At 38.3% G+C, this 12,398-nt stretch overlaps 1 protein-coding gene across 2 annotated transcripts; it reads left to right on the top strand.

The window, feature by feature from the left end:
- The first annotated feature begins 1,265 nt into the window (after nt 1-1,265).
- Nucleotides 1,266-12,194, top strand: gmps (guanine monophosphate synthase). 2 transcript variants are annotated; one of them, XM_041995442.1, is made up of 16 exons: nt 1,266-1,542; nt 3,321-3,493; nt 3,625-3,739; nt 4,103-4,200; nt 4,956-5,059; nt 5,300-5,493; nt 5,786-5,951; nt 6,144-6,295; nt 6,391-6,564; nt 6,834-6,939; nt 7,126-7,241; nt 8,018-8,143; nt 8,933-9,048; nt 9,186-9,316; nt 9,881-10,053; nt 10,255-12,194. In XM_041995442.1, exons 1-16 carry the CDS (start codon nt 1,516-1,518, stop codon nt 10,354-10,356), a joined length of 2,073 nt encoding a protein of 690 aa, XP_041851376.1. In that variant the 5' UTR covers nt 1,266-1,515; the 3' UTR covers nt 10,357-12,194. The 2 variants fall into 2 exon arrangements, with proteins under 2 accessions (XP_041851376.1, XP_041851375.1); XM_041995441.1 differs by lacking the exon at nt 1,266-1,542 and adding an exon at nt 1,711-2,264.
- The last annotated feature ends 204 nt before the right edge of the window (nt 12,195-12,398 follow it).

Raw genomic sequence — 12,398 nt, 5'->3', positions numbered from 1 at the left:
ATCGTTTGGCAGAGTCTTATGTTAAAATATAATTAATGTGAATTTCTCCAGCAGCTCATTTTATCACCAGGTGAATTAATCAAAACATACTCTATTCGATATCGAATTAAATCAGAAGTACCATTTTATAGTAACACTGATATTTTTTGTGCACTGAGTTAAGATAAAAGGTCACTTAGGTGTAACTGGTGACCAATGACTAAACGTTTGCAGAAACTATTACTTTGTTATAAAGTGCTTCTTGTCCCATTTACCACCAGATGGCGCTAATAACATCTAACTTAAATGGTTGTATGTATCTTATAGACTTATACACTTTTCCAAAAATATATAAGGTATGTTCTCTTTTCTTTAAAATATTGGAAAAGATTAGCAGTCTTCTATCTTTTCCCCGAGATAATTGAGAACCATACCAGCAGATGTTTAGCTTGTGACAGCAGAAATCACACAACTGGAACTTCTTGTACTAGCCTAATGATTAAACTTAACTTTAATCAGATTCACTTGGTTACATTCAAAAGATTTCCTTACTTCTTTTTAAAATCAAGTTATTTAAGACTATCAGTTTTCCTTTTATTACGTTTTTTATTATTATTTATATCCCAACTAAAGTTTTCACACTGAGTTTGCGTCAAGTGGAGAAGTGCCTTACAACTGGAATGTATATCTGTGCTGTGACATTTCTCTTTAACATTCAAGAAATGGCAGGTTGGAGGTTTTAGAGCACATAATGTGGATACTGTGGATATTATCATCGGCCAAAAAGAAAGAATGTCAAAGACCACAGATGAACAATGGGCCTGAAAATAACTTGTTAAAATTTACACAATCTCTAAAGCTCTGAACAGTACAGTACAGTTGACATGTGAAATTACAGGGTTCACCTTTCATATACTTGCTACTTTTGACTGACAGTCAGAAATGTATTATCCAGCATCATATGCAAGTACAAATTAATTTGGTATTACACGATATACTCGTGTAATACCTGTTTTTTAATTGGTCTATAATTAGTAAAAGGTGAACAGGATTATGTTACACCAACACTGAAATTAAAGCATTTATAAAGTAATTATACTTATGTTTACAGTCTATTTAAAACACACCAGCCGTGTGTTTCTTTGCCTTGATGGTTTGTGTCCCAGGAAAAAACGAGATTTGTGAAAAAATGTAGACGCTTAATAACACAGGGATGCGTTCATATTTAACAGGCTGAGTCAAATTTAGTATAAGCCCAGCCCCCGTGGGACAACTTTTACCCCTTATCGTCTGTCGAGTTGAACTTTTTGCTCCACCCATGAAACACAGAGATATTTATTTTGTCTGTTCCCCGCTGTGAAAGTTATTCCCCACCCGGAGGAGGAGAGACTGTGCCATATCCAAACACTCAACCCAGTCTGCTTTTCCAACAGTAGTCGGCGTGCTGATTCAGGAACTAACCAGCAGTCCTGTCTGTGTGAGACCTGGGAGACCTAAGAGAAAGGGAGAGCTTTTCACATAACACGGCAGTCCTCCATGGCTCTGTGCAACGGAGACAGCAAGGTCAGTGAAGAGTGGAGTAGAGGCGCTCCGCTGCTCAGTATCTTGGGTGACTTCGTGTCAAAACCCCGGTTGCTACTGTTGTCACCCTGGGTTTCAGTACGGCCTCTGTGCTCCTCGGAGGGAAAGTTAGAGAGCATGTAACATTATCAACAGCAGCACGGAGGAGCAATTAGTACGCCGTTGTGTGCCTGTTGCAATATTACATGAACATGTTGCTTATAGCTGCTAACTAGCTGGACGTAATATCTTGGGGACATTTAGCATATATAAAATCTGTAACATATTTTACAACAATACGTGGTTGTCTTGTTCATATAGTGGGTACCCCCAACACCCTTCAGCTTCAAGCACCGCGTGGGTTTTAGCATAGCTCCGCTGACCTAGCTTTCCACTCGTAGAACAAGCTGCTAACAGGCTAACGCTTGTTACTATCCGCCTGCTAGCGCGCTACATAGGTAACATTGTTAGCTAGCTTTAGCCGGTTATAATTTGCAAAGGCATCCGATTTAAGCTGAAATCTTCATTCATACGAGATGCGGCGTTAGTTTGATAAATTAAAAAATAGCTTGTGGCAAACTAATGTTTTTCATATGCCCGCTGTCACACTCTTTAGCGTTAACTGTCAGTTGTGCTAACGTCGTCACGAAGCTACTATGAACCAACTTGAGGTTACCGGTTTGACAAATGGAGCTGCAGCTGCTTCTGAATTACCTACTGAATTGGTAAAGTTTCCTGGAAAACGGCGAAGTATTTTTGTCGTGATAATCCTGATACTGCTCATGCGATTGTCGCCTGTGTTTTGCCAACTTTAGATAAAACCTAAATAATAAACTAAATGCTTTCTGAAACATCTAGGACTGAAGTGTTTTCACTAACCACGTGGGGTCATCTATTGCTTCTTGTTGCCCTCTTTCACCCAGTTTTGTTGTCTTTATAAGATATTGGCCATTTCTCACTTTTTATCTCTCTGGGTCTTAAACACGTTAGTTTCCGGGTTAGTTTACTAAAAGACTATCGACAAATTTGACTAAGAACATATTTACAAAGAGTTTGTAGCCACGGTTATTAATATAAAGATATTCACTAATAGCTATGCGCCGATCCTTAAAAACAAGGTATTCCTGTGTATGACCTTTGAAATGTTCCCATACTTGCTTGTCCTACCTAGGATTCAGACATCTGAAAACCACCAGCCGTATAGGTACTATTTTACTTATTAACTGTATATCTTGCAGATAAAATTAAATTTTTAATGTTATTTACCATCTCTTTGTATTTTATCTGTATATTGATTAGGTCAGTTGTGTCACAATTGAGTTATTTTGAGTATTTTTGGTTGCTTTGGATTTCTGTGGTCATCCTCTGTCATAAAACAAGAATTGAACCCATATCTTTATCTGCACCTCTTCTGAGTATGATTTGGGATATTCTGGGTATCTTCACAACATACAGTGTTTCTAGAATAAGCCGAGGCCCAGTTACAAATTTTTCCACGCTAAAAGTCATTGACTGACTTGGGGTTTCACGTGATTGTGCTGAATGGTTACAGCATTTTTCACAAAAGTGTCTCCGTGTCTTTATTGTAGCTCACATGTCCTTAATCGTGTTATGCCTGATTGAGTCACATTTTCCATGGGCAGTTCAGAGGTCTTCAAGTGCTAAGTCATTCCCATACCATGAAACCAATGACACATGTTACTACGAAGACTCACAAATGATTTGTATTCACCTTGTAAAGACTCATAGAGACTTGTATTTATTTAATTTTTTGTCCACAGCTGGAGATAAGCAGCTCACAGCAGAATGGGTCATTTGAGGGGGCAGTGGCTATCCTGGATGCAGGGGCCCAGTATGGGAAGGTGATTGACAGACGGGTGCGAGAGCTGTGTGTACGCTCAGAGATCCTCCCCTTGGAAACCCCAGCCTTTGCTCTCAGAGAACAAGGTTACAGGTGAGAAAGAAAATATATAATTTTGTTGTGTACCTCTCAATCGTTTTTTAAGCTGTTTTGTCAAGATAGAGTGTTGAAAGTGTTTATTAATGCTGTATAACTTGACTGTTTCTCTCTTTTCCACTCCTCAGAGCAATCATTATTTCAGGAGGCCCAGCTTCTGTGTATGCGGAAGATGCTCCTTGGTTTGATCCTGCCATATTCACCATAGGAAAGCCTGTTCTTGGAATTTGCTATGGAATGCAGGTACACTAAACACACACACGCACACATACATATGTATCTATATATCATCATGATGAGATGAGTTATCCTCTTTTCCTCATGACTTTAGCTCAAGGAAACACTTGCATTTCATTAACCATCTTCAAGTAGCAGCACATTACTATCACTCTACTCCAAGCTGCTGCTCAATTGTCCTTTAAAATTCTTTGACAAGAGCAAAGTTATGTGCGTGTGTCACTTGTTTTTGTGAAAATAAAACCCTCAGTTTCTCAGGCACGCTTCTGGTAACTGTCTATCAATTGATTGGACGATCAGTTTAATTGCACCGTGGGCCAGTCTGTGTCCAAGTATTAAAATCTGATTTCTGTGTATGTTGTATTACAGATGATGAATAAGGTCTTCGGCGGCACAGTACACAAAAAAAGTGTAAGGGAGGATGGAGTGTTCAACATTGGGCTGGACAACACGTGTTCCCTTTTCAGGTACTGTAGTTTATTGCGTGGACTGCCTCAAGTGTTTGTTTATGTCTTTATGTCATGTACACACAGTGGTTGTGATTGTCTTAATACTTGGAATTTGTGGCTGTGGATTGAACAGAAATGCAGAAATATTGAAGAACATCACGGCTAAATACAAAAGATGGAGTAAAACTCAGTTTATAGGACATACAATATTTTCCACAAATGTATGAAGTGGGAGACAGAACAGTCGGTCGTTTATTTATGTATATGTGTACGTATTTATTTATTACATGGACAGTGGGCAGGTGGTAGATCACGTTCTTGTGGCTCCTTATATGATGTGTTGACCCCCTCCTTGCAGTTGAGTCTTGAAATGCAGATCAGGCAAAAATGAGTATATAATAATGAATTCTGTTAATGTAAATTAGGAAATAAATCAATATTTTTGATATTAGTTTCAAACTTAAAGCCCACATAACCACCCCGCTGTCAACAAATGAACTTGAGAGAAATGACTTCTGTTGGTGAATTTTCAGTACTGTTGCACATATTTTACTACACCCTAACTGGTTTTTCCTGGATCTGTAACCACCACATAAACAACAGAAAGATTCAAGTTGTCAAAATATTTCCACTGGTTTTTACAAAATGCTAAAGTTTTCATTTTTATTGTTTGTCTTGTACTTTAAACTAACTTCATGCATTGATTGTACACAGTTGTGTCATGTAAATAAACACTACATATTGTCCTCTGACGTCTGTGTGTTTCTTATCAGAGGCCTTCAGAAGGAGGAACTGGTGCTGCTGACCCATGGAGACAGTGTGGATAAAGTGGCTGATGGTTTTAAAGTGGTAGCCCAGTCAGGAAACATCATTGCTGGTGAGCTGTACACAAGATAAACTTTGCCCCTAGTTCACACAATCTTAAACTACATTGTTGTCTTAGTCTAATTTGCATTGTTTATGTTTAAACTGCATGATATGTTTTTACATCTCAAAGCACTTTTTAGAACAATTCTTTATGTACACTTTGAGTAGTTAGGTTAAATGGGCTTTATGTAAGTGGCATTTATTGAGGATGAATTGCATTCTTTTAAACAATGACTATTTTTCTTTCCAGGGATTGCTAATGAGCAGAAGAAACTGTATGGGACACAGTTTCACCCTGAGGTTGACTTAACAGAGCGAGGCAAGGAGATGCTGCATAACTTCCTGTTTGAGATTGCGGGATGCACGAGTAACTTTACCGTACAAAACCGCCAACAGGCTTGCATCAATGATATCAGAGAAAAAGTAGACAAGTCTAAAGTTCTGGTGAGTGAAACTTGTCAAAGCTTTATCAGTGTGTTAGGATTCAAAGCTGTTTAAGAGAAAGAAAACTAAATATTTTCCTGATAGGCTTCATTCTGCAAAACAGACTGAAGTTACATTGTTCTTGTTTTATCAAATAAGATGAAAACCTAAAATGAGTAAGAATTCCACATGTGCAGATAATTAAATGGTAAAATGGGATAAATGGATGACAAGTGGTGCACATTTAGTCTAATCCACCTCTACTGGACTGGAACTGGCTCCCTAAAGATACTGTTTCTGACAATGTCCTCAGGTGCTACTAAGTGGTGGCGTAGACTCAACAGTTTGCACAGCCCTCCTCAACAAAGCTCTGAACCAGGACCAGGTGATTGCAGTTCACATTGACAATGGATTCATGAGGAAGAGAGAGAGTCAGAGTGTTGAGGAAGCCCTTACCAAGCTGGGAATCAAACTCAAAGGTAGAGAACAAAGTCCTGCTAGTTTAGTAGGGTGCAGTTTCAGAATTTTTCAGAGAAAAAATTATTCTATCAAATCAATTCTATTTGACTAATTTGTTTCCATACATTTATGTTTGTTTTATTTCCTCTGACAAAATCAATAATTAAAATGTGTAGGGATGCAGAACGCTTAATTTTTGTTTTATTTTTCAGTGGTAAATGCAGCACACACCTTCTATAATGGAACAACAACCCTTCCCATCTCTGAGGAGGACAGGACGCCACGGAAACGCATTAGCAAGACTTTGAATATGACCACCAACCCAGAAGAGAAAAGGAAAATTATTGGTGACACATTTGTTAAAGTAAGTACCTGCTTTTGGGGGATTTTTCTATCAACATTTGTCTTAAATCCACCATCATGGTATAATCTTACTTTGTAAATCATGTCGCTTTGCAGGTGGCAAATGAAGTAATTGGAGAGATGAATCTGAACCCAGAAGAGGTTTTTCTGGCGCAGGGTACCCTGAGGCCTGATCTCATTGAGAGTGCCTCTCATATTGCTAGTGGCAAGGCAGAGGTCATCAAAACACACCACAACGACACCGAGCTCATCCGCAAACTCAGAGATGAGGTACACACTTACATAATCACTTAACTTGCTATCTGGGCCTAGAACTCCTCAGTGCACTGATCAAATGGACAATAATCTTTTTCATTCCCTCCAAATTCTGTAGATTCATTTGCAAATGTCTTTTTTTTATTAGAAATATGCTTGTTTATGGTAATTTATTATGTGATGTTTTTGTATTTTTGCTAAACACTTTCATATAAATGTACAACTATGCAACACAGAAGCAAAGTTCTCCACAGTCCTCATTTCACTCATTTTTTGCCCCTCAGGGAAAAGTAATTGAACCACTGAAAGATTTCCATAAAGATGAGGTGAGAGCACTGGGGAGAGAGCTGGGCCTGCCAGAGGAGATTGTCTCACGGCATCCTTTCCCTGGCAAGTACATAAACACACGTCTTTGATGTTACGTTTAGCAATATAATGTTCGTTGATAGTTGCTTTTGGTCCTCTCTGCCAGTCGTAGTTGATCCTGTCTTTTCATCATCCAACCAGCTGCTGATTCAGTCAACACCCCCTCCCCTCTTGGCTCAAAACTGATTAATTCACTCTCTTTTTCTGTAGGTCCCGGTTTGTCCATCAGAGTGATTTGTGCAGAGGAGCCTTACATTTGTAAGGATTTTGCTGAAACAAACAATATCCTCAAAATTGTTACAGACTTTTCTGCAAGTGTCAAAAAGGTCAGTGAACGGTTGCAGTCTGACAGCCATATTATAAAACAACCAGTTACTGGAATGCAGTGTGCAGTGGCTACAGGTTTTATGTGACAGTTTAAACTAGAACATACACATTTTTCATTTGTGTTATTGCTTTAGACCTTTTTTTTTTTTTCTTTTAATGTTCAGTAGTAAAAATCAAAGATAAAGAAAAACATAGGGGGTTTGCAGTGATTTGTCTTTAAAATTATGTGGCACTTGTTGTTTTTATTATTCAGAAGCTGTAAGTAAATGAGCTCAAACCAGTAAAAGCTACTGGTTAAATAACATGGTCAATAATGTCTGTTAAATAAATGGCAAATAGATTGGCTAAATTATTATTTTGAGCTGACAGAATAATAATGTCCTTGTAATTTGTTTGAGACAAAGTTGGTTTGTCAGTTTCATATGAGAAATAAACTCTGGAGAAAAGTAACATCCAGCAATAATTTAGTTAAAAAGAATGTATTGTAGCAGCTCTATAAACTTTGACTGTTTGTGGTTATTGATAATGTGCAACCTCTGCTGGTTGATAAGCCACACTGCACCAGGAAACAAATAATTTAATGTTGTATTTATCATTATTAGTATCTTGTTTTTTTTATTGCTCCTGAAAGAAGGACTTTAAACCTAACAGATAAAAGAAAATTATCCTCAAAATGATCAATATAATTCAACTTTGAGCAGCATTTGCCAATATGTTGCTGACTGTTATCCATTTAGCTCCACATGTGCAAACTTTGTGTTTCTCTGCTCTCCAGCCGCACGCCTTGCTTCAGAGAGTAAAGTCTTGCATGTCAGATGAGGAGGAGGAGAAACTCATGCAGGTTACCAGCCTTCATTCACTCAATGCCTTCCTGCTGCCCATCAAAACTGTTGGTGTCCAGGTAAGTCAGGGGAACAAAAGATGCATCAAAAATAACAGACTCTTCTCTACTTATGTTATTTTCTCTCTGCCCAGTAAAAATTCTGATAAAAACTAATAACAAAACACTGTTTTGGGGGGAAAAAAAAAGACATAAATATCCTTAGAGACATCAACCTTTCCACGTATGTGCAGCTTAGCAAAGAAAAAATGCTACAACTTTGTCCGAATATATTTGGTTGGTGTTGGAGCTCCATGTGTTTTTTAGGAGGCAGGGGAACCTTTTCGTACTGTCACCAGCTGTTTGTCTCTTGCTTTGGTATAAGTATAATTTAATTGTCAACCACAGGAGACACGACACAAAGATTCTCGAGAACTCATTTCTTCGTATGCCTTCTTCAGCCTAGGAAGGGTGTGTCCTGTAGAATCAGTTAAACATGACAAAAATAACCCACTTTCTAAATGTTTAAACTGACTTGAGTGTTCCCCCACAGAGGAAGATGGTTAAGAAATTCTTTCCCTCTGCAAACATTACAGTCAGCCAATGACTGTGTTTGTCTGTGGGTGTGTTCTTTTACTTGCTGTGTGAATCTGAATAAATTTGACCCAAACCTCAAAGTGTGGGCCAGACAGGATACCGGATAAACACAACTAGCTTTTACTGCCTTTGGAGAAAATGGAAACTAGTAGTTTATGGAAACAATTAAAGTTTTGTCCATTTAACACAGACTCGAAAAAAACAACAACAACAAAAAAAAGTTGAGATTCAGGAGATTATATGATAAAAGCTTGTTTTTCTTTCCTCTGGCAGGGTGATTGCCGGTCTTACAGTTATGTGTGTGGTGTCACAAGTAAAGAATCTCCACACTGGGAGTCACTCATGTTCCTGGCGAGACTCATCCCCCGCATGTGCCATACCATCAATAGGTAATACAGAAATCCTTGCCAGCAGCTTCTGTCTTCCATACTCAGTGGTTAAAAACATAATTTAGCATTTTCACTTGTCATTGTACCTGTAGTACTTGTTTTTTTTAATGTTTTATTCCTGGTTCTCCTTTTTCCAGAGTTGTGTATGTATTTGGGTCTCACGTGAAGGAGCCGCCATCAGACATTACCCCAACTTTCCTGACCACAGGTGTTCTGAGCACGCTCAGACAGGCAGACTTCGTAGCTCATACTATTCTTAGAGAGTCTGGTGAGTGTTTACCTGAGTTATTTTAGACATGGAAAGCTGTGTTGTAGGGGTCACAACTTCAAATAATTTATAGAAACATAAAAGAAAAACTTGGAACCTTTAAAGAAATGTATTTTATTTGTGAAGAAGCTGATACACAGTTGAATAAGCTCATCTTCATTAAGGAAAGTAATAATTATTTTTGAACTGCAACAGAAAGTGCATGAAGCTTTGATTTAAATATGTTTTTTTAAATTATTTTATTTAACCTTAATTTTAGCAGGAAGTCTGTTGAGTTGAAATATTTTCTGATAGAGAGCTGGCCAAGAGGTACACCAGTACCATACAAAAAACCACAAAACTTTCATTAAAACATCATAAAATCATTTAAAATCTGTTCAAGAATAGCAGTCACACTCTTCTGTTAAACAGAACGGAAATATAAGTAATGAGAGCGATTTCCAGGTGAATAATAGAAATAAAAACTCATTGTTTTGTGGTGACTGCGATGCTTTTCTCAGTCCGGTCCTCAGAGACATGCCCACACATTTCTGCTGAACTTCTGTTTCCCTCTTTCTACTTCAGGATACTCCAGCAAGATCAGCCAGATGCCGGTCATTCTCACTCCCCTGCACTTCGACCGTGACCCTCTGCAAAAGCAGCCGTCCTGCAGGCGCTCTGTGGTGGTCCGCACCTTCATCACCAGTGACTTCATGACAGGCATCCCTGCCATGCCTGGCAACCATATCCCAGAGGAGGTATAACATGATTATACAACTACACTTGGTCTAAGTATCTTACTGGATTTTGTGGGATGATTCTAACATTTGTTTGTAAATTCGAAACCCACTTTATAACATGATGGGTTTTTACAACAGTGTCTTAATTGAAGAGCTTCCCGGCTCTCCTGTCTAATACAGAACTTTTAAGAGGTGTTTGCTTTTGTTTTGTTTCACTAGGTGGTGCTAAAGATGGTAAATGAGATCAAGAAAATCCCTGGCATCTCCAGAGTCATGTATGACCTGACCTCTAAACCACCCGGCACCACAGAATGGGAATAGAACACAACACGACTTCATGTGGATATAGGACACACTCTCACACATAATGCACAAACACACTCAGCAGATATGAGGGCTGGTGAACTGCTCTCCTTCTCTGTTCTTCTTCCCTCAGCCCCCCTCCCATCCTGCTTCCCTCCTCTTCCTCCCTTTTATCTTCAACATTCCCATGGAGGGCAGACTGTACTGTGATGGGTGTACATGCAGAGGCACCACTGCTCTGCTCTCTCCACCACTCCTCCCTGGTCTTAATATTTTTGGCGATAGAGATTGATTTAATGTTGGTTATTGATTATATATTGTCATTTTTGATTCATGTACAGCAATGTATTTTCTCGCTGTGGTGAAAAGGTAAATTGCTGCTTCCTTTTGTGAGTTCAGCCATAAAAGGCAAGTGATGAGAAGCTGTGACAGTTAAGTGGACTTGATGCTGTGCCTCAAGATGCATAATAGGATGAATAAAATATAAAGACAAGCAAATATTGTCATGAAAAAAAAAAGTAGAGAGGTTTTAAATCTTCAGCAGTTGCTTTTCTGTCAGATGCTATTGTTTTGCTGTTGTAGATGAGAATTTTCTCAGCCTAAGACTACCCATTCTGTTAATTTTCACTTTCTGCCTGTATACTGTGCTATGACGAAGGCTGTCTGAGCAGATGGCCTGTGTGACCAATCAGCAGTTTTTAAGGTTTTAGGTTTGCCAAAAGTTTAACATGCTGTAGTGATCTATGACATTGGTGGGTTCTTGATGATCTTCTCCAACATAAATTTGTTGACAAGAGCTGTTGACTTGTAGCTGTACCCATTAGGGACAGCAGTCAACCTAACAATACCTTTAGTGTAATGACTCCTGTGCAGCTGTGAAGAGGCCAATATAATTGGTGACTTTGTATGTGCCTGTTGTGTGGTTCTTTTTTTTTTTTTTTCTCTGGTGTGACCTGACCTGGACTGATGTGTCCAGAGATGAGGATGTAACACTTTTCTTCTCATGCTGCAATATGTATGCTTCTCATGAAGAAAAGTAAAAAGGCGAGAGGATTAATGTCAAGCTTGTATGGTAGAGTTTATAACCACATTGTGTCAGTTGCTGTTGTCACTTCATCATTTGGCTGCTCTTGTGTTGTGCGCATTTTTGCACATTTTATTTCTCACTTGTAAAGCCTTGGTGCTACATCACCATAACAACCCCTACATCAAATGGAAACTTCACCTTAAGTGTATCACTGTGCTGTCAAAGGTCAGCTAAAATTAGCTTTCTGTTACCATCGAAATAAGTTCATTGTGTCTCAGAAAAGCATTTCTGCTTATTATAGCTGTTGTGTTCCCTCAGATCATTCAGCACATCATAATCTCGTCTCCAGTCTTGTAATTTAGACCTCAGTGAATACAGTGCTCAGGTTTAACTGAGTTTTTAAAGGTGTAGTTTACCCTGTTAGAGACATTACACTCATACATGGTGGTTCTCCTCCACAGTTTTTTGTGCCTCTCATTTTTCTGTTGTATCCTTAACTTTTAGTGGCAAACTACTACTAACACAAACTAAAAGGTTTCCCCAACCTGTCTTAAACTATTTGTGTTTTTCCCTCGGTTCTGCCATTTATACTTGTTTATTTTCTGTTGCATATGTTTCCATAGAACAGCTTACAGTGGACATGTAATTGAAATATCAATAAGATTAAGTTATGCAATTGTCTTTTTTTTGTTTCTTTTCTTAAATTTTGTTCACCAATGTTCATTCTTCTTAGTAACGTGCCTCAAACCAAGCCACTGCATGCAGTTTCAACAACATTTGTACAATGAAAAACTGAGCTTTAATAAAGATCTCAATGTTGAAACTTCAAGAATTTTCCCTTTTTTTTCTTTAAAACTATGTGAGAAATTTCTAAATGATTTCTAGCGAATATTGTGTGTTTTTGTATCATTTGAAAAGTTTTACTATTTGGCAATTAATAAATGAGCAGGTTTGGATTTCCCACTTTGCAATACTGCAAACATCGTCATCAAAAGTTAAAAGTACTTTTCATTCCCAGAAACCTATCATGTAG

Source organism: Melanotaenia boesemani, chromosome 9 (genome assembly GCF_017639745.1).
Source record: "Melanotaenia boesemani isolate fMelBoe1 chromosome 9, fMelBoe1.pri, whole genome shotgun sequence".
Taxonomy (NCBI): Eukaryota; Metazoa; Chordata; class Actinopteri; order Atheriniformes; family Melanotaeniidae; genus Melanotaenia; species Melanotaenia boesemani.
This window is presented reverse-complemented; position numbering and strand designations above follow the sequence as displayed.